At 42.5% G+C, this 23,433-nt stretch overlaps 1 protein-coding gene across 1 annotated transcript in view; it reads left to right on the forward strand.

Annotated features, from left to right (window-relative positions):
- The window catches only part of USE1 (unconventional SNARE in the ER 1), a 393,299-nt gene that overhangs the window by 185,751 nt on the left and 184,115 nt on the right, over positions 1–23,433 (forward strand). The window contains exon 5 of the mRNA XM_044090746.1: positions 3,823–3,850. Coding sequence (XP_043946681.1) covers positions 3,823–3,850 — 28 coding nt within the window. The remainder of the gene's footprint in view (positions 1–3,822; positions 3,851–23,433) is intronic.

Below are 23,433 nucleotides of genomic sequence, written 5' to 3' on the forward strand. Positions count from 1 at the left end.
GGTACCCAGACCTACCTCCAAACCAGTGGGCAGAAGCACTAAAACAAGTACAAAACCTAATAGCTCTAGGGGCAGTATAACCTGTGCCTCCAGAACAAGTTGCAAAAAGATTATATTTCAGACTATTCCTTGTTCCCAGGAAAGAGTGAACTTGGTGTCCCATCCTGGAACTATCCTTTCCCAGTACTTTACTGGTAATCTCAAAATTCTTGCCTTACAATAGCGTCTGCCAATGCTGCCAAACAAAGTTTGGCTGGTCACCTTAGACCTAAAGGAGGCTTACCTGCAAATCCCAATAAGGGAGTCATGCAAAAAATTCATGTGCTTCAGAGCAGGATCATTACACTTTCAATTCTCTGCTTTGCCATTTGGCTTTTCTACTGTTCCCAGGGTATTCACCAGATGTCTAGCTCCTGCCATTGCCTTTTGCAGGTAAAACAATCTACAGATTTACCCTTACCTGGACGACTGTCTCATCCAAGCAGACTGCAAGGAACTGCTCCTGCAGCACCTCTCATTTGTAAAAACCCTACTCGCTTCTTTGGGGTTCACTATCAACAAAAGGAAATCAAAACAGATGCCTACTAGGAAAGTCCTTTTTCTGGGAGTCTTACTGGACACAGAACAGCAAATGGCCTTTCTGCCTTCAGAAAAACAGTTTCCTTCCAAAATACTTCACTACTCTGGCCTCCCAAACCTGGCTTTCTGCCAGGAAATTCCTGCAAGCTCTATGGTACATGGCCCCATGCATCCTCCTGGTACCTCTGGCCAGAATGCACATGAGGAAAATTCAGTGGTACCTAAAGAACCTATGGTGTCAACACTCTCGGACTCTGGACACCTCCCTACCTATGATCACTTGCATAAAATCAGAGTTCCTCTGGTGGGCTCAGGCTTGTGCTCTGAACAAGGGACTTCCATTCACCCTCCATCCATCAGACCCAGACCATAACTACAGATGCTTCGGACTTAGCCTAGGGTGCCCACCTAGAAGCTAGAGGCGCCCAAGGTCTCTCTTGCACATCAACCAGAAGGATTGGTGCAAAACTCTCTGGCATCCTGCAAACCCTACCTCAAACCCAGGGGTTCTTCTCATAAAAACAGACACCACCACAGTCATGTGGTACATCAACAAACAGGGAGGGACTCTATCTTTTACCCCCTGTGCAGACTAGCCGTGAACCTGTAGCTAGCAGTCTCATCCATGGGGACTACATCTTGTAGCCCAATACCTACCAGGCATCAACAACACCCGAAGCAGACCACTTAAGCAGAAATCTGCTGGACCCACATGAATGGCAAATTCGCAGACACATTTTTCTGCAAATTACGCACACATGGGGGACCCCCCCCCCCCCAGGTGGACCTCTTTGCATCCCATTTTAAATCATCAAGTACAGCAATTCTGCACCAGGGAGTACCATCACCTGACCTGGAAGGTCGATACCTTGACCTTCCCTTGGAATACCTTCTTTGTGTATGCCTTCCCACCTCTTCCTCTCATTCCAAAAGTATTAATCAAGATAAAGGAGGAAAAAACAAAAGCAATACTCATTGCCCCAGATTGGCCCAGACAGCATTGGTACCCCACTGCTGCGCAGCCTATCTGTCCACCTCCCCAGCAGCTACCCCTGATACCGCACCTGCTATCCCGAGGGGAGAACGATGCTGCACCCAGACCTTCAGACACTCAAGCACTCAGCTTTGCTTATTCTGCCATAACCAACAAGGAATCTATGCTAAGCAAACAACTCTGACAAATCACAGAAACCAGAAGGCCCAGCACCAGAAAATCTTATGCTGGAAAATGGAAAAGATTCTGCTCCTGGAGCCAGTCCAAGGGGGGGGAGACCTTCATCTCCCCTCTGTTCCTCTTATTCTAGATTATCTGGCTGAGCTTCTTAAGGGTCTTTTCTTTCTCCTCCATAAAGATCCATGCCTCTGCCATCTTGGCACACTTTGATACAAAATAGCCATTGTTCTCCCACCCTCTTATTAAGCAATTCCTTAGAGGAGTCCCTAATATCAGGCCTCCCTGAAGACAATCAACCCCAGCCTGGGGTCTGAACTGTGTTTTAGAAAAGCTTACTGTGCCCCCTTCGAGCCTGAATCATCCTCAGAATTAAAGTACCTCTCTTGGAAGACTGCCTTTCTCCTGGCTATCACGTCAGTCAGGAAAGTGTCAGAGTTTCAAGCTTTATTGGCCATTGAGCCATTTATCATCTTCCATGCCGACAGGGTCTCCCTGAGAACCAACCCCCTCCTTCATGCAAAAGGTTGTTTCGGATGTTACTCTCAGTCAGGCCATCCACCTGCCCACCTTCTTCCCTAACCTTCAGAACAAGGGGGAAAGGATACTGCATTCTTTGGATGTGCACAGGCAACTTAGATTTCATCTGGATCGTACAAAGACTTTCAGGAAAACTGACCAGCTCATGGTCAACTTTAAAACAGGGGCACAGGGGAAAACAGTATCCAAACAGCTAATTTCCAAATGGATAGCACTCTGCATCCAATTTTGCTACTTCTTGCATGGAAGACCACCCCTAGGACCATCAGAACCCATTCCACTAGGGCAACCTCTACTTCCACAGCATTCCTTAGTGGGGTACTCACCAAGGACATCCTGGAAGCTGCCACATGGACTTCATTCCACACCTTCACCAAGCATTACCATCTGAATCTATTTTCAAAAGCTAGTGCTGGGTTTGCCTCTGTAGGTCTGCAGGACATGCTTTTCCAGTCTTATGTTTCTATCAACCGCCCACCCTTCTCAGCTTTGGGAATCTTCCCAGTGGTGAAGACTGCAGCAGTGAGAAACGAAGAACATAGTACAGTTGTGTGCACTTAACATAAATGTAGATGTTCGAGTGTATGCTTTCCCTCCCTCCTTCCCCCCTGATATCCGCTGTCCTTAGAGAGACTCCTATTTCTATGGGCGTCTCTTACCCCAGGACTACTATTAATTAAAACTGGAAGACTTTGTTTGGTTAAGGCAAGAAAAACTGAGGTAATGGCGTCGCCTGCTCTCATTTATAACTCTGATGGCTTGACGTCACCCAGGAGGCGACAGCAGCCGATGCACAAACCCTTGACTCTGGTATTCGTACCAACTGAGGGCTTCCACAGCATGGATAACCAATGGTGATGACTGCAGCAGTGAGAACACTCAAACCTCTACATTTATGGTAAGTGATCTCCTCCAGTTTGCTGACTTGTTAAAAATAAAGTTGGAAATTGAATGTGCACTGTGGCATCCCAATACTAAGGCCAGCGGTTTGAGTTTTAGAAAAGATTCATCATCAAATTGCTAAGAAAATCGTATCCATTGGTAGCTTGTTCTGTTGTAAAAGACTTTGCAACTTAAATATGTTAACATTTATTTCAGTAATTGTCTTTAAGGCTTACAGAGATTACTTCCTTTTAAGAGTGCCATGACCTAAAGTCATTCTGTGTGCAGGGCATAACAGACTTTTGAGAATGTTAGACAATGCAGTAGTACTAGGAAATGGTTTTGTAACAAGATAGTTTAGAGATGGAGTAAACTTCAAGCTGAAGTCAAAGACAGTGAAACTGTTCATTGTTTCATGGCCTCTGTAGAGTTCTACAGTGACAAATGTAAGATTTAGTATCTGTTGCTAATATTAACTTAGCGACTAGCTCAGATCTTGAAATGGGTTAACTTATATCTTGCTCATTGCCTTTGAGTTCTTACATTGTTTATTTTTGGGAAGCACCAGGAAAAAGCATTGCATTTTTTTTTTTTTCAGTTTAAACATGTTTGCAGAATTAAGTATTCCAGAACTGTTTTCTTTTTTGCAGGCTGTAACGTCACAGTCCTTCTCTGAGGGTAAGTACTTAACATTTTGATTTTACTGTTTGGATGTTTTGAGTGTAGGTAACTACAAAAGAGTAGTATTTTGCATATGTTAAATATGCGGAGTGCTTTTTTTTTCTTCCTTTTTTTTTTTTGCTCATTAGCTCACAAGAAATGGATAAAAATTAGTTGGGTTTGCTTTTGAAAAATCTCCTTTGTATTTAAAGGTAGTGGCCCCAGTTTGCAAAATTTGTACTAACTGCCGTGTCAGCATATTTGTTCACTGTTCATTTGTATTAAACAGCTTGGCACCTTAAGTCTAACATACTGGAGAACTGTGGTATGAAAACACAATTTACAAATAAGCCGAAAGCGTGCAGCGTTCCTCAAGAACCAAGGGACTGTAGATAGGATGGGTTGCTTCATTTTGTTGGTTAGGTGGTTTTAACTTTTTAACTACTTTTTCAGAACCTGTGCTTCACTTCCAACAGTCCATATTTTTTGGCGGGACTCTGCTGATATTTAATGTATTTCATTAAGTTTCAGTCCTTTGGTGAGATTGCCGGTATATTATGATTCATAGTGTCCAATGATATGTTGCTGAGGTTAAGCAGGAAGTAACACAGTACTTGCTGGAGCATAGTACTATGTCAGGAGGCTTAACTCATTACATCCGAGTGACACTTCCAGGTGCATCTGCAGTTACCTCCTACTGCTCCTCTAGGCATCAGATATTACTTGTGCATACTTGCATTAATAATTCCAAAACCATGCTACGTACAAGATTTCAGAATATTTTATCTTGAAGCATACATGATGGCAAACACAATTTTATTGCTATTTGACCTCTGTCAATGAGTATTTGTTAGAGTTGTAAGGTGATAACTTCATTTTTAAAGGCTCAGGCCACACCCACTAGGAGTTAAAGGTACACACTCAAAACAGTTGTACTGGAGTGGTAAATTATACAGGAAGTAGTTGTCATGGAAACTGAGATGTGTATTCAGCCGAACTGCTAAATACCTTATAAACTGTCTTTCGGCTTTTCTTGGTTAGGGGTCACCACAGCGGAACTCCGATCCGCTAATGATTGGCAGTAGATTTTTACGTGCTGGCTTGCCGGGCCTAACACACAACCTTCAACGAAGGAACGCCTATTCACGCATGTCGACACACAGAAGATGCTCTAACTGAGAATCGAACGTGCAACGTCTAACTGCGAGGCGACAATGCTACCGCAGCACCACCACCGCAGTACTGCTAAATACCTTATAACGTGCAAATTACTATGTCTAGTTTGTTTAACAGTTAAAGTTGTATATATTCTGAAGACATGCATCTGGAGCATTTCTGCCCGGGCCTCCAATGGAAATAGGAAGGCTCTGTCATAGTTAAACTTTCCGGGTTAAATATTAAATAAATGAATTAATATTGCAGCCTCTTTTTTTTTTAATGCCACAAGTATATATAACCATGAGATGCTATGTACTATGTTGCACTGAACAGTGTTAAATAACCTTAGAGCAGTACCAGTCTATTATGGTCTAGTTGCATCAAAAGGAAACATTTGTAAACATTAAAAAATGTTTAAATAAAAAAGTCTGACAAATTGCTGCTTCACAGGTAAACGCCCCTGCTCAGAGAAATATAAAAAATTTTGTAAAACAACCAAGTACTGAGCAGGAGTGAGAGTGAGAAAATAACAGAAGATAACAATCCAAGATGTAAAATCCACATAGTTTATTGCAGACAAGAACAAACGGATAAGTGCTTTCACTGTATCTGCTTCTTCAGATCCATGAAACAAGAACAAATGGATAAGCGCTTTCACTGTATCTGCTTCTTCAGATCCATGAAACAGTCCTCCTGACTCAAACTAGTTGTATATTAAAAGCACACTGAGACAATTAAATAATTAACCTATCAAGAAGATGATCCAACACAAACCTCTATTTAAAGGCATAGTAAACTGCAAAGAACAGAAAAAGAACAGAAAAAAAGCTCACTACAAGAATATAAATGCATAAAATAACTTAAAACATCCGTAAAATGACTTTAAACACTCCATAGAATATATAAAAGATTTTCCAAAACACATAAACTAATACATGAAAAAATTTTATATATAAATACATAAAAAACTTTGAGACATAATGTAGGCATACGCATATAAGTAATTACAAATAGTCACTTTACATGCCTGCGCTGCCTTAGGCTAGGTTTTATGGATGCCCTTTCATTTAAACCCAGTCCCCTATCAGCCCTTAAAAGTGTTATCCAGTCCCTCTCTTTTCCTTCAGTGTATATCCTAACATCACCACCCCTCTGATTTGGGGTGATGACCTTTAACACTCAACAAAAACTTGTGACCATGTGTTTAGCTAAAGCATTATGCAACGTACCCTTACTAATGTGGTAATTATGCTTTCTCATTCTATCTGTGAGTGGGCGGTTGGTCTTACCCATGTAGAAAGAGGAACACAACTGACACACTGCCAAATAGACGACATGTACGGTCATACAATTCGCCTCCACTTTAGTATAAAAAACTCTTCTCAAATCAGGATGAAAAACTCCACATTGCTGTCTGTAAAGGGCAAAGTTGCAGTGACCACAGGGTCTGGTACATCCTACCTTTTTAGGATGTCTATCATGTCTTGGATAGCACAACATCCTTTTCAAGTTGTTCTTATTCCTAAAAAGAAAACGTGGAGCTTCACCTACTATCTGCCTAAGGTCATCATCGACCTGCAGGACACCCCAAAACTTACTGACAATCTCCCTGATTTCAAACTGATCTGATGAAAAAGTTGTGGAGAACTTAACACAGCGATCAATCTTTTTATCCCCAGCAACACTAGGATATATGGGTCCAAAATAAGGACTGGCTACAGTCAAACGTAGATTGTGTACTTCATCCAGATGGTGGTTGACCTCGTTCACATTATACCCCCTTTCTGTTAACCTCCTTGTCAGGTTATCTAATTCATTGGTAAACCCTATATCTATAGGTTTTAACCTTGAGGCCCTAATTGCCTGTCCTTTCATAATATTCCTAAATATGAACGGTGGCTGCATGCTCGTTCTCATAAGTAATAAGTTACAGTGACAGGTCTTACGAAAACCCCCTGTGTTGATAATATCATCTGGTAACCTTTCAACAAACAGATCCAAAAATTCAATCTTATGCTCAGAGAAATGCATAGTAAACTTGAGGAAGGTAGTTAGATTGTTCATCATTGTATACATAGATTGCAACTGTACCAATGTCCCTTTCCATAAAACAAAAAGGTCATCCACAAACCATCGATAAAATACTACATGCTCCCTGAACAATGTTTGACAAAACAACACATGATGTCCTTCAAGGATGCATCTGCAGTCATAGCATATGGGTTGTCCTGCCTCAGGCAGCCCTTTGGTCGGCTGGATTCCAAAGTCTGGGTCTGGCCTCGGCTGATGTCGCACCTTCCCCGACGTCAGAGCGTCTGGGGTATAAAAGCATCAGCCGACGCCATTTTCCTCAGTCTTTCTTGCCGCGCGGTGCCCAAAGCAGAAGCTGTTTGCAAGTGCCGGTCGGTCAGATCCAGTGATTTCAGCTACCGAAGACTTCGAAAAAGCTAAGTACCCCGTTGGGGACTCTTTCTTGCCTCAGCCGATGTCAGATAAAGTAAATAATTGTTTAACTTGTGGGAAACAAATACCTCATAAAGATTTCCATTCCTACTGCCTTCCTTGCTTAGGCCCAGACCACGACGTATTGTCCTGTTCAGCCTGTGCTTCCTTCAACCGACGAACCCTTAGACTTCGGTCGGAGTTTGCAGAGGAATTTTTTGGGGCTAGTTTTGCATATAAAATGCCGTCGGAGACTCCGACATCACATTTGGTGAAAAAACGAAAGGACAAGGACCGACACTCGCGGCCCGCGGTTTCGGCTGAAACCACGGTAAAGCCTACCGCGAGTGTCTGTTTCGGCCGAAACAGAGTCCTCGGAGATTCCTTCATCCGAATCCACCCAACCGACCACCGCGGCCCGGGAGGCCCCGGCTGAGTCGGCTACCGAGCTACCTACCGAAACCAGTGTCCAGGATATGTCCGACACCATTCCTTTGAACATAACTACTCCTGCACATGGGGCAGCTAGGCCCCCTGCTTCCATGTCCATTAAGGCCTTCTCCAGGGCTAAAGCTGCTAAACTTTCTAAGGCTTTGCCTCCCAAGACTACCTCCCAGAGGCCTTCCTTTAGTACTCAGATCCTCAGCCTTGCAGAGGACCTTATTTCTTTAATTAGAGGTTCACAACCTCACCCGGACAGGGCCTCTTACCCTCCACCAGACAAAAGGCCCAGGACTGAGCCTTGTGACCCACACTCTTCAGATGAGTCCACGGATGGTTCTGAGTTGTCAAACCACCAGGAGGAGGCTTATTCGCCCTATGAGGATTCTGATGCTGAAGAATCTATCCCTTCGGCCTCCCCTACTGAAGAGTTTTCCTTTGGTGAGACTCTACACTCCATGAGAGAGCATTTTCAATGGCAAGGTCAGGAATTCTCTGATTCTAGAAAAAGATTAAGGACCTTTTTACATTTGCCTCAGCATAGGCCCTTAGCTATACCTCCTGTTTTGAATGTAATTGATGATGTGTACAATGATGTCAGTACAGCCCCTGATACTCTTCCCCCCAGCCCCTGCCAAACCTGATGGATACTACAGGGTCCCGGATTCTCATTTCCATCTGTATAAAGCCCATTCTGCAGACCCAGAAACTATTACTCTGGGCCCTAAAGGGGTTGCGGCTGCCACTGCCAAAAATCCTCTACCTTCTGAAAGAGAGTCTAGAGCTTTAGAGAGATGGGGAAAGAAGGTATATACTTCTGCAACTCTTTCCGTCAGGGCACTAAATTGTCAATTTCATATGATACAGTACCAAGAGTATTTGTTAGATGAACTGAACAAGAAGCTTTCTTCTCCTGAGCCTTGACCGTAAATCCCTTCAGGATTTGGTACACAACTCACAGCAGGTTAGTAATCATTTCTTAAAGTGTGGTTATGATGCATTGGAGGCTTCATTTACGTCAGCTATGACTGGGGCAGTTATTCGTAGGCATGCCTGGCTGAAGGAACAATCTTTGCCAGACCATGTTAAAGCTAAACTCCTGGATGCTCCAATGGAGAAACAAAATTTATTTGGCTCCTCTGCTCAGGAGGTTTTAAAAAAGTATGAAGAAAAGGCAAAATCTGTGCAAACAGTTAAGGATTTCCTACAAGTACAACCACCGAGATTTAGCAGAAACTGGCCTACTAAAAATTGGTCCTTTCCAGACTCGGACAGAGCCCAGAGAGGCAGGAACAGATGCCCCAGAGGCAGAGGCCAATCTAGGGGCTCTTACAGAGGCAGTCAGTGGCAACCTGCCAACCAGAGAGGTAGTGTAACAGCAGCAACAACTACTACACCAGGGCAGGCTCAATGACTTTACTCTGATTCCGCCCACCAGGGCTCAACTGGAAGCACCCTTGGGCGGAAAGCTTGCTTTATTCTCAAAAAATTGGCATTATATTACAAGGGACACATGGACACTGCAAATAATAGACAAAGGATACAGGTTCCACTTCCACACTTTGCCAAAAAGAAACGGAATGCCAAACCTACCACCAAATCAGAGGGCAGAGGCTTTAAAGCAGATCAACAACTTGCTTCAAATGAAAGCTATAGAAAAAGTACCACTTTCAGAACAAGGCCAAGGATTTTACTCCAGACTATTCCTTGTACCAAGAAAAGAAAATCAATGGAGGCCTATACTCGACCTGTCCGCACTGAATACTTTCCTCATTGTGCCAAAATTCAAGATGCTGACCCTACAGCAACTACTTCCCATGTTGGGCAAGGAGTCCTGGCTGGTGACTCTAGATCTCAAGGAGGCATACCTGCACGTCCCTATTCGACCAAACTGCAGAAGACACCTCGGATTTCTTGCAGGATCAGAGCATTATCAATTCTCAGCATTGCCCTTTGGCTTATCTATTGCGCCCAGAGTATTCACGAAATGCTTGGCATCAGTAATTGCACACTGCAGACTTCAGGGGATTCAAATCTACCCTTATCTGGACGACTGCCTTATACAAGCGGACAACAAGGTAAATTTGATAAAAGACTTGGCCTATGCCATCCGCCTACTACAGGCATTGGAATACACAGTCAACATCCAAAAATCAAGACTGGTTCCATCCCAAAGGATAACCTTTCTGGGTGCGGATCTAGACACAACCACAAATGGCCTTTCTCACAGAAGAAAAACAAAAACAACTTCCAGATTACTTCATGAATCTGACAAGACAAGCTCAGCTTACTGCAAGGAAAGTCCTGCAGGCCCTTGGTTACATGGCATCCTGCATAATTCTGATACCACAGGCCAGGCTGCATATGAGAAAATTACAATGGTATCTAAGGAGTGTATGGTCTCAACACAGTCACAGTTTAGAAACTTTGATACCAATCATTCCTTGCCTTCAAAAGGAATTCCTGTGGTGGGCTCAGGCCTGCCAGTCCAACAGAGGGTTGCCTTTCAACAAACCAAAAACAAAACAAACCATCACCACGGACGCTTCAGACCGAGGATGGGGAGCACACATGGAGGACGAATGTATCCAAGGCCTATGGTCTCAAAGACAGCTACATATGCAGATAAACCAAAAGGAAATGCTGGCAGTGATGCATGCAATCGAGGCTTTCAAACCCTTCCTCCATCAAGGCTACCTGTTAATAAGGACAGACAACACCACGGTCATGTGGTACATAAACAAGCAGGGAGGCACACACTCCTACCCTCTATGCCGGCTGGCTATGAATGTATGGGAGCTATGCCTGAAACTCAATATCCAACTGCAGTCCCTGTTCGTGCCAGGAAAGGAAAATACACTGGCAGACAGCTTAAGCAGAACTACCATGGATGCACACGAATGGATGCTGCACCCAGACATCTTCCAACTCGTAACAAAGGCATGGGGAATGCCGGAGATAGATCTATTCGCATCCCCCCTCAACCATCAACTGAAGACATTCTGCTCAAGGACATACCACCCACAAGCATGGAGGGTGGACTCTCTCTCTTTCAGCTGGAAAGCTCTAAAAGTATATGCCTTCCCACCTCTCCCTTTAATGTACAAGGTTCTACTGAAGATCAGGGAGGAACAGCCAAGAATGATTCTGATAGCTCCAGACTGGCCAAGGCAACACTGGTATCCACTATTGAGGAACATGTCACAGGCAAAACCATGGCCTCTCCCCCTATGGCCTCTTCTTCTTCTGACGCTGAACAATTTCAAGATCATGCATCCCAATTTAAAAACATTGCAGCTAACTGCCTGGAAAATCCCTTAAAACCAAAACAAAATGTTCTATCACAGACCGTGAAGGACATTATCATGGAAGATCGCCGACCTTCCACAAGGAAGACATACTCAGCTAAATGGAAAAGATTTTTCATCTGGAACACATCAAAAGGCTTAGATGTGACAGTGGCAAACATGACACATATTCTGGAATACTTAGCAGAACTGTTCCACAATGGCCTTTCCTATTCTTCCATTAAGATTCATGCCTCAGCAATTTCAGCAGAATACAATTTGGTTCCACCTATCTTCTCACACCCTCTACTCAAGCAATTTCTGAGAGGGATCAAAAATATCAAACCTCCAAGAAAACCCACTTTACCTGCTTGGGATCTCAACTTTGTCTTGGAGAAACTAACACTTCCTCCCTTTGAACCAGCAGCATCATCGGATCTCCAGTTTCTGTCTTGGAAAACTGCATTCCTTCTGGCAATAACTTCAGCAAGAAGAGTATCTGAGTTACAAGCATTAATGGCAGTACAGCCATTTCTTATCTTCCATCAGGACAGAGTTACACTAAGAACTAATCCTACTTTTATGCCAAAGGTGGTATCTAGGGTATCCTTGAACCAAGCTATTCACTTGCCTACGTTCTTCCCAAATTCACAGAATAGAGGGGAAAAATTTCTGCACACCCTGGATATACACAGACAACTACGCTACTTTTATGCCAAAGGTGGTATCTAGGGTATCCTTGAACCAAGCTATTCACTTGCCTACGTTCTTCCCAAATTCACAGAATAGAGGGGAAAAACTTCTGCACACCCTGGATATACACCGACAACTACGCTACTACTTGGACAGAACTAAAAGTAGCAGAAAAACTGACCAACTATTGGTAGCATATGCTGCTGGGGTGCAAGGAAAAGCAATTTCCAAACAGACAATTTCAAAATGGATAGGAAATTGCATTCGATTTTGTTACTCCTTTCATGGAAAGTCAGTTCCTGCAAACATCAGGCCTCATTCCACAAGGGCCACGGCCACCACTACAGCCTTCCTACGAGGGGTGGCTACCAAGGACATTTTAGAAGCTGCTACTTGGAGCTCAGTGCATACATTTACCAAACATTACAATCTACCTTTATACTCCAGATCCAGAGCAGGCTTTGCTACTGCAGTCCTGCAGGGGATCTTAACTACACCATCCTTTTCTTAGTGCCTCCTCCCCCAGATTAGCTATGGTATTCTACCCATATGTTATGACTGCAGATGCATCCTTGAAGGACATAGTACAGTTTTGTACCTACCATAAATATAAATGTCCGATAGGTATGCATCTGCAGTCAGGTTTACCCTCCCTCCTACCCCTCTGTGGTATTCCTAGGGTGTTTACCCCTCTTTTAGCTAGCTGGGGGAATCTATTATGGTGTATTTGTTTGTATATACTTGTGTGTGTGTGTGTGTGTGTGTGTGTGTGTGTGTGTGTGTGTGTGTGTGTGTGTGTGTGTGTGTGTATATATATATATATATATATATATATATATATATATATATATATATATATATATATGTATATATATATATATATATATATATATATATATATATATATATATGTATATATATATATATATATATATATATATATATATATATATAATTTTGCAAATGTTTGGAATTCTATTGCATTTCTCCAAATTTAGCCTTCCTAGAGGGCACCTGGCATCTGGGGCAAGAAAAACTGAGGAAAATTGCTTCTGCTGATGCTTTTATACCCCAGACGCTCTGACGTCGGGGAAGGTGCGACATCAGCCGAGGCCAGACCCAGACTTTGGAATCCGGCCGACCGAAGGGCTGCCTGAGGCAGGACAAACCCATATGTTATGACTGCAGATGCATACCTATCGGACATCTACATTTATGGTAGGTACAAAACTGTACTTTCCTCCCAATGGGCTAGAAATATGTTAGCGTAGCTGTTCGCACAAGGTGTGCCCATGGCTACGCCGTCACATTGCCTGTAAATAACATCGCTGAACATCAAGAACCAGTTCTAGAAAGTGTGTTATCAAGTCAATCTTAACATCCAAGTAGTCACTATGCTCCTTTAAATATTCTGAAACATAGGTAAGTCCTAGCCCATTCGGTATAACTGTAAAAAGGGACTGCACATCAAAGGTTACAAATATACAGTCTGCAACAGTTCCTTGTTTAATACATTCATAGAGGTCTATTAAGAACTGCTTAGAGTCTCGTATTACAAAAGTATTATTCAAAACTTACCTTAAATGTTTTTCTATAAAGACAGATAGATGCTCAGTTACCCACCCACGACCAGAAACAATTGGTCTCATGGGTGGGTCTTTAGGGTCTTTATGTATCTTGGGTAGCCCATGTATCACAGGAATAACAGGCACCCTGATGCAAAGGTATTCCTATAACTCCTTCCCTATTAAATTACTCTTAAAAATATCCAAAAGTGTATAGCCAACATACCTAATAATATCATTAACATCATCCACTGTAATCACTTCATAAAACTTATCAAGCAACATCATTTCCATGGCTGTGTTATAATGCGAAGTATCCATAACAACAATCCTACCACCCTTGTCTGCTGGCCTTATAATGATGGTGGAGTCATCTTGTAATTTCTTTAAGCTTAACCTCTCCTTATAGGTAAGGTTATCAGACCTCACAGGTCTCCTATCTCTCTTGCTGTCGTAAAAGCTATATAATTCATCATCCGTTAGTTTTAAGAAGGCCTCAACCAAAGGATGATTGGTGGGCACAAACTCACTCAAATTCTTAAATATGAACTCCCTATTATCAGCTGATTCATTACTGGAGCCCTTAAACATATATTTTAACATAACATTTCTGCAAAACAATTTAAGGTCTGTAATAGTATCCGTTAACCTACTCTGTGTCTTTGGAATAAAATTCAACCCTTTACTCAACAGCCTAATGTCGTCAATACTAAGTATCACTTGAGATATATGTTGTGAACTAATGTTTGTTGGTCCACATCTTTTTCAGGGTCTGATGGGATAACGGGTTCCCCTGAAGACTTTATTTTCTGTCTGCCTCGACTCATGGAGCGTGACCTCCGTGGGCCTTTCTCCAGGTGTGTAGGTAGAGGAAAAGACAAATCCAGGGCTAATATTACTACTTTAATCTACTTGCTCTGCCCTTATCTTTGGTCTCACCACAACTTCAGATTTGCCAGCCAAAGATGTGTGTTTATCCTTATTAATGCGCACTTCAGGATATGGATTAGTGCCTGGCTGCATACTAGTATAATATGTATGACATCATTAGAATCATTATAATCATGCACAAAGGCTTCATTGACAAGTGATTCCCCTCTAATCAGGGGACCACCAACATCTTTTTCTGTAGTGTTCTGTATACAAACTTCAGACCTATGAGACTCTGTATTAACAACATTATTACATTTAGTCACAGTACCAACAACTTCAGCTTCCAAAGTCCTAGTATTTACATTAATGTTCACATTATTATTGTCCTTAGTAATAGGGTCATGGTCAAACTTATCAGAACCATGCCTCCTATTTGTATAAACAGTAGAGGGAGTAACGGTATTATTACCATTTCTGGGCCACATAAACACATGGCCCAGTTTAAAATCCGTAATGTCCCTAGTAGCCTTATGCCTTTTCTGTTGAAGTAGTTTACGTTCAAATGCTAATACACTGTCCAATACATCCTCGAAGAGTGGTTGTACTACTTCACTAGGGAATTCACCAATGAGCGCTTTTTGTGTCATATTAATAGTGTCAGTTAACTTAGCTTCCTCTGGACGAAAAAAGTCAGTGAGGAGCTGCAGATATTTCCTGCTTACCTCGATATTCAAACGTTGCCACTGTGCAAGCAAATCTGGATACTCTCTTCCCTGACTTGGCATCGTAAACATCGTATTTAGTAAATTGAAGTGTAAATTCTTTTTTTTTTTTTTTTGCATAATCCTATTTCTTATCATCCTCCCACTTTTTGTAATTGTACACGGGGCCAGGGTGTAGTAGCTACTGTTGCCACCTTTCCAGATTCACTGCTGCTCTTTTACTTTTTTGACAGTTGTACCCAAAAGTGGCTATGATGGTAAGAGCAAGCCAAGACTAAAACCAAGCAAATCAACTTTGTACAAATCCAAAAAGTGTCAACAGTATAAAGTGTGTAGTTGAAAGTTTAGTGCTTTCGTTATTTATTTTATTTATTTATTTTATTTTTATTTTACATTTGTTGACCGGGTTGGTCCAACTGGATACATGTCCATTTTCAGTGGAGACCCGGGGAGAAAAGCTCCAAAGAACAGAGGTACATAAACAAATATAGTGACATAACTTAGGTAATTGAGACAGGTAACATTAAAATACAAAATATAACAGTAGGTAATAGTATAAAAAATTCAATTAGTGATATCAGTTAGTAAAGATGGATAATTAGGGCTACATAGTGGACCCTTAAAGTTAAGGGCTGGGTGGAGGCCTAGGTAGGCCAGGTTGAGCTGGGAGCCTGAGCTATTAGTCTGGATTAGAGCATGGACATAGCCATTGTGATTTTAATAGAGCTCGGAGTTGACTTTTGAATTGGTGGAGAGTGGGTATAAGTCTAAGGTTGCTTGGGAGGGCATTCCAGGGTTTGCCAATGGAATTGACATACAGAGCTTCACCACCCGAGTTAGTAGATTTAATGGTTAACACTTGAATACTTTTGGATGACCTAAGGGATGTTAGATTGGAGTAGGGGGTAAGTATATTGTTCAGTGAGGGAGTTTTTTCAGGATGTTTTATAATTTTGAATGCCTCTGTAAGTTGGTTGAGTTTGAGGATGTTGGGCAATTCTAGCCATCCCAGTGTTTTTAGATTTAGGCAGTGATGGGTGCGGTAGGGCAGCCCGGTAATGAATCTGGCTATGTGGTTATAGGTAGTGGATAGTTTATTAAGCTCTTTCTTGTGAAGGAAGGAGAATATTGGGGAGGCATAGAGGAGTGTGGATAGGAGGTGGGTACGGGCAATGGTTAGTTTGGTGTGGGGGGTTAAGAATTTCTTTATTTTATACATGGACCCAAGTTTCTTGTTAAGTGATTTAATGGTCTGGTTTACATGGATGTCAAATCTCAGTTTGTGGTCTATTGTCACTCCAAGTAGTTTGGTGTGGGTGACAGGATAGATTTTGGTACCATTATTAGAGGACACAGCGAAGGTTGAGGTGGGGGTATAGGGAGGATCCGTTCCGTATGAAGTCGCTGGGGTGGGGTAGAATAGAAGCAATTTGGTTTTGGTTGGATTAAGTAGGAGTTTTAGATCTGAGAACCATTTTTCGACAATAGAAAAGCAGTTTTGGGTTGTGACTTGGAGTTTGGTGAGAGAGTCGTCTGAGCAGATTAGGGTGGAGTCATCCGCGTATTGAATGCAGGTGGCTCTAGGGAGGATAGAGTGTAGACCATTAATAAAGAGGGTTATTTATTAAGTAGTACAAGAAATTGTTTACACTTTACATTTTAGTGCTTTCGTTATTTAAGTAGTACAAGAAATTGTTTACACTTTACATTTTACCAGTAAAAAAGACTAATGAGATGGAGCTTTAATGGGTAATTCCTCCTTTGCTTTTTTTTTTAATTTTTTTAATTTATGTAGTCAAGTACGAGTCGGTGAGACCTCAAGGACTTTAGCACATGAAGCCTGTCTGTCATAACTGCTCCTTAGCTTTCAATCAAATGGTGGGCGGTGTACTGACATCGCTGTCACAGGCAGGGTTTGGGCGTGGCTTGCTACTGCACATCGGGTAGGTTAATACACTTCAATATCACCGGAAAGTTTATCAAAATTTATGTTTGCAGACATCTGATTTTGCTTTTGAGGCAATTCTTCTTGCTGCGCAGGAGACTAGGGTTTTGCATTCATCTCTAGTCTCAGTTTAGTCTCTCTTGTCGTGCAACAGGACTAGTTCTAAAACTGTGGCTCTTCTTCACATGCTTTTTCCAGTGAATTTGTGTTGTGTACATGTCTGCAGTTTACTATCTTTATGATCTACAGAGAGCCTAGGTTTGGCTGCTGTATTGACATCTTCGGCTTTAGACTTTCCTGTGGTTTCTAGACTTTGTCTCCTTCTAGTAATTCTGTCAGTTTTTTTGCAGTTCTAACCCTAACAGTATTTCTCTGTTAGATAATCAGTGTTTTGGCCTTCTTTCCATCAACAGTTGAGCATCTCCCTGTAGTGGAGTATTTTTGTAGTCTAGAACAGCAAGATGACAGTCACCATAGCTTTTGCTACTTTACCTTTCTCATTAGATCCTTGACTGTGTAGATAATTCTCCGTATGTGCTCATTAGACTGAAGCTGGTGTTAACTAGGTGATGTAGGTCTGTCTGAATTACCTTTCATGCACATATCTTAAGAATTTCTGACTTGCATTTTATTTTCCTGTGATTGCTTTTTGACCCCCTCTACTTCCCATCCATCAACAGTTTTCCTTTTCACAGCTCCATTCCAAGGCTGCATCTTGTTCGGTTAGCTTCCTTGGAGACTTGGCTACCTTAAGTATTTTAAATACAAACTTTGCAAGTCACTGTGGTGGTCCTGGAAACTTGTATAATTCCTGCTTGTCCTTTAATCTTAACATCAGCATAGTAACTTGAACTTTTTTCTGGATAAGGTTTCAGACCATGTAGTGTGTAGAATGACACACATTTTAGACACATCACTCTGATACTTGGATTTGCTGCTGCTTAACTCAGCATTATTGTGTTCATCTGTTAGGCAACTCTAGCAGATATTCTTCGTGTTTCACTGTTGCAGTCATTACATTTGGGTAATCTGCTGGCAGGTTACCCTCAAGTCGGCCTGAATTCCAAATTCTTGGGTCCTGCATCGGTTGCTGTCTCATCTTCCATGACGTCAGGTCGTCAGGGGTATAAAACATAAAGCTGATGCCATTTTCTTTAGTCTTTCTTGTTGTGTGGTGCCTGAAGCAGAAGCATTTCGCAAGTGCCGGTCGGCCGACTACTGAAATATTAGAGTTTGAGTTTCAGAACCAAAGTCTTCACTAAAGCTAAGTACCCCGTTGGGGAAACTTTTTTTTTTTTTTCTTGCTCCATACCGATGTCAGAAAAAGTTAATTATATTACTTGTGGGAAGCAAATGCGTCCTAAGGATTTCCATTTATACTGTATTCCTTGCCTAGGCCCTGGTCACAACTTGCCTGCCTGTCAGTTTTGTGCTAGATTTAACCAGCGCACTATTAAGCGTCAGTATATTTTTGCATTTTGGAAACAGATTGAACTACCCAGAAATGTCGTCGTATAGCAATCCGACTACCGGACTACATAAAAAAAAATGCAAAGAAAAGGACAGAGAAAGACTTTCGAGGTCCATAACAGACGACAAAGCTTCTCCTAAGCCAGTCAGTGGTACTCAGTGAGGCACTTTCGCAGCCCCTGATACCCATTGCTTTCGAGTTGCAGGCCCCTACAGACTCCCATGTGGAGTCCGACATGCCGCGAGATACAGCCGTCAGTCCAATACTTTGAGTATCTCCCTCGGATGGGTCCAGAGCCGCTGAGCAGGCACCGGCTTCTGAGGGTGTATTCAGGCCTCAACATTTGTATATCAAACAGACGACAGCAGCAAAACCAAAGACAAAAACAACTTCTAAAACTTAAAAACTGATGCATGAGCCACGTGCACAGGCCTCTATGCCTAAAAAACAGATGATCAAAATGGCCGAAAACCTTATTACCTTGATCAGGAGTAACCATCCCCCTCCAGATAAGAGGCCTAGGCAAGACACTGATTATGAATCTTCAGATCAGGTTTCTATTTCTTCTTATCAGGAATTATCTATACCTCCCTATGAGGATTCAGATGCAGAGGAGTCTATACCATCTGCATCACTTCCTGAGGATTGTTCATTTGGAGAAACTTTGCATACTTTGAGGGAGCATTTTCACTGGCAGAGTCAAGATTTCTCAGAATCAAAAAAAGAGGCTCAGGGATTTCCTTCTCCCTCAGCATAGGCCTTTAGCCATTCCCCCCATTTTAGACATTGTGGATGATATGTTTTCGGAGTCAAGCTTGACCCCTGACTCCTTACCTCTGGCTCCCAGCAAGCCTGACGGATATTACAGGGTCCCTGACTCTCATAAATTTTTATTTAGAAACCCTGCTGCTGATCCTGAAACTATTTCACAGGGTCCAAAGGGAGTTAAGGCCTCAACAGCAAAAAATCCTACCCCCGTCTGACGGAGATTCAAGGGCACCTGATAGATGGGGAAAAAGGTTTATACATCTGCTACCTTGGCAATTAAGGTCTTAAACTGTCCATTTCATATGCTCAAGTATCAACAACATGTTATGGGATTGCTGAAACAGAAAATGATGATTTCTGAATGTGCAGAAAATAAAGAATTGCAGGAATTACTGCATGCAGCTGAACAGGTTGGAAAGTATACTTTGCCATGTGGTTTTGATTCCTTAGAGGCCTCCTGCAGGGCCACAGTTACTGGATCTGTGATTAGGAGGCATGCCTGGGTAAAGGAACAAAATTTGCCTGATCATGTTGAAGCTAAATTGCTAGATGCACCTTAACAGCATGATACTCTGTTTGGTATTAAGGCAGAAGAGGTTTTAAAGAAAATGGAAGACAAAGCCAAGTCTATGCAAACTGTAAAAGACTTCTTACAAGTGCAGCCGCCAAGATTCAGTAGACCCTGGCCTACAAACAATTGGTCCTTTCCTGTGTCAGCCAGAGCTCAAAGGGGCAAATCCAGATGCCCTAAGGGTTCCATATACCAGGCGCAAGATTCATACAGGTCAAAGCAATGGGGTGCTTCTACCTCCAAATCTGGAGGAGATAAAGCGCAAACCTACAGAAAACGGTCACAATGACTTCTCTCTACCTGCACCAAGCACTTATTTTTGGCAGCACCCTTAGGGAGAAAATTAGCACGTTTTGCTCAAAATTGGCAGCTAATAACCCAGGACAAGTGGGTGCTAAACATAGTATCACAGGGATACAGATTCCATTTCCATACTATGACAATGGCAAACGGTTGGCCAGATCTGCCAAAAAATCAATGGGCAGAGGCACAGAAACAGGTTACGTCCCTCATGGATATGGGGGCCATTCAGCCAGTACCAGAACAGGAAAAAGGACAAGGTTTTTACTCTACTGTTCTTGGTACCCAGAAAGGACGAGGCCTGGCGGACAATACTGGATTTATTGATTTTGAACACATACCTGGACATTCCAAAATTCACAGTGCTGACTTTGCAGCAGCTTCTGCTCATGCTGGGCAAGAATGCTTGGCTGGTGACATTACACCTAAAAGAGGCATACCTGCATGTCCCAATAAGACGATTGTGCAGAAGATACCTCAGATTCAAGGCTGGCTTAATGCATTACCAATTCTTTGCACTGCCTTTTTGACTTATCTACTGCGCCCAGGGTCTTTACAAAGTGCCTGACACCAGTAATTGCATTTTGCAGGCAAAGAAGTATTCAAATATATCCTTACTTGGACGAGTGTCTCATTCAGGCAGAGAACAAGGACATTTTTTCTTCGACACCTGGTGTTTGTGAAAAGGCTTCTAACATGCTTAGGGTACACAATAAACGAAAAGAAATCACAACTGGTACCCTCTCAAAAGATAACATTCCTGGGTGCAAGCTTAAATAGAACTGCCCAGATGGCTTACCTCACGCCAGGCAAGCAAAGGCAACTGACTACTTACTTCAAACTGGCAACAAAAACCCAGTTATCTGCAAGACAAATTCTGCAGGCTGTGGGCTTCATGGCGTCCTGCATCCTACTGATTCCATATGCAAGACTGCATATGAGGAAACTTCAGTGGTACCTAAAAGGTTTATGGAGTCAACATTGTCACAGTCTGGACACAATGATTCCTCTCGTTCCTTGCCTACAACAGGAGTTTCTATGGTGGGCAAAGGCATGTCACCAGAACATGGGACTGACCTTCACTCTACCCCCTGCTAGCCAAACCTTAACAACAGATGCATCAGATCATGCCTGGGGGGCCCACATGGCGGGAAGATGCATGCAGGGTATATGGACCCCAAAACAAATGCATCTACATATCAACCAAAAAGAGATGCTAGCTGTTCAAAGTACCCTAACAGCCTTCAAGGACTTGCTTCATCCAGGACAATTACTAACAGAGGGACAACACCACGGTCATGTGGTATATAAACAAGCAGGGGGGCACACACTCATACCCCCTTTGCAGATTAGCCATGACACTGTGGGACCCAGCTTAGACTTACCAAATACATCTTCAAGCTCAATTCCTGCCTGGAAAGCGAAATACTCTGGCAGACGATTTAAGCAGAAATCTTATGGATCCCCACGAATGGAAACTAGATCCACAAGTCTTCAGCATAACAAAGAAATGGGGGAGCCCAGACATAGATCTATTTGCCTCTCCTCAAAATGATCAATTGAAAAGTTTCTGCACAAGGACTTATCCCAGAAAAGCATGGAAAGTGGGTGCCCTTATCCTTCAAATGGAAAAACCTATCCGTTTACGTCTTTCCTCCTCTGCCTCTTCTTCCGAAGGTCCTCCTAAAAGTCAGACAAGAGAAACCAAAGATGATACTAATTGCTTCGACTGGCCCCACCAATACTGGTACCCAATCCTAAGGAACTTGTCTCAATACCCAGCTTGGACCTTACCTCAAAGACCACAACTACTGTCCCAGAAAAACAATCGGATCCTGCACGATCAACTCCAGACACTGAACCTGGCAGCATGGCTGATCATGTAGTTATACAAGCAACACCTCTCAGTAAAGCTGTGATGGATGTCATTTTGGAAGCCAGAATGCCTAGTACTAGAAAATCTTATGCTGATAAATGGAAGAGATTCTGTGCTTGGAATCGAGCACAAGGAACTGATACAGCAGAACCAAATATTCCTCAGATATTACAATACTTAACTGAGATGCTTGACCAAGGCCTATCTTTTTCATCAATTAAGATTCATGCCTCTGCCATTTTGGCTCATTACAATACAGAGCCACCAATCTTTTCTCGTCCTTTACTGAAGCAGTATCTCAGAGTAGCCAAAAATTTAAGGCCTCCTAGAAGATCACCAATACCTGCAATGGACCTCAATTATGTGTTGGAAAAGCTCACCCTGCCTCCATGTGAACCAGCTGCTACCGCTGATATAAAGTTCATATCATGGAAAACAGCTCTGCTACTAGCAATTACTTCAGCAAGAAGAGTTTCAGAGCTACAGGCCCTCATGGCTGTAGAGCCTTTTTATCATATTTTACCCAGACAGAGTGTCTCTGAGGACAAATCCTACATTTATGCCTAAGGTGGTTTCCGGTGTGGCTCTTAACCAGACTATTCATCTGCCAACCTTTTATCCAAATCCGCAGAACAAGGGGGAGAGAATTCTGCATTTCTTGGACGTGCACAGACAGCTAAGATTCTACTTGAGCAGGACTAAAGCTCTAAGAAAAACTGAGCAATTACTCTTGTCATATGCTGCAGGATCAGAAGGAAAGGCTATTTCAAAAGTGTATATGCCACTGCATTAGTTTCTGCTACTTTACACCATGGTAAACCTGTGCCCAAGGGCATTAGGTCTCATTCCACCAGAGCTGCAGCTACTTGAGCAGCCTTTCTCAGAGGAGTACCAACCAAAGACATTCTAGAGGCTGTTACTTGGAGTTCTGTTCACACCTTTACAAAGTATTATCATTTGCCACTCTAAGTCCAGGGCAGGCTTTGCCACTGCAGTTCTGCAGGGCCTTATAGCCACACCTAATGCTGTTAGCTCCAGCCACCCAACCATAGCTTTGGGATTCTACCCAAATGTAATGACTGCAGCAGTGAAACACGAAGAACATAGTACAGTTGTGTGCACTTATCATAAATGTAGATGTTCGAGTGTATTCACTGTTGCAGTCCAGGTTACCCTCCCACCATCCCCCTTTCATTCTGGAGTTTCTTTCCTTCTCTATCTTCTACAATCTATGTGGTGTATTTGCTTGTAGATGAAGGTAAAGTTTATATTGATGCATGTATTTATATATACATATTTTTTGCTACCTTTTTGGGGGCACCTGACATCTGAGGCAAGAAAAACTAAAGAAAATGGTGTCGGCTGCATGTTTTATACCCTTGACGACTTGACATCATGGAAGATGAGACCGCAACCGACGCAGGACCCAAGACTTTGGAATTTAGGCCAACTGAGGGCAACCTGCCAGCAGATTACCCAAATGTAATGA

The sequence above is a fragment of the Protopterus annectens genome, chromosome 13.part0 (genome assembly GCF_019279795.1).
Source record: "Protopterus annectens isolate FY-2018-M chromosome 13.part0, PAN1.0, whole genome shotgun sequence".
Classification (NCBI taxonomy): Eukaryota; Metazoa; Chordata; order Ceratodontiformes; family Protopteridae; genus Protopterus; species Protopterus annectens.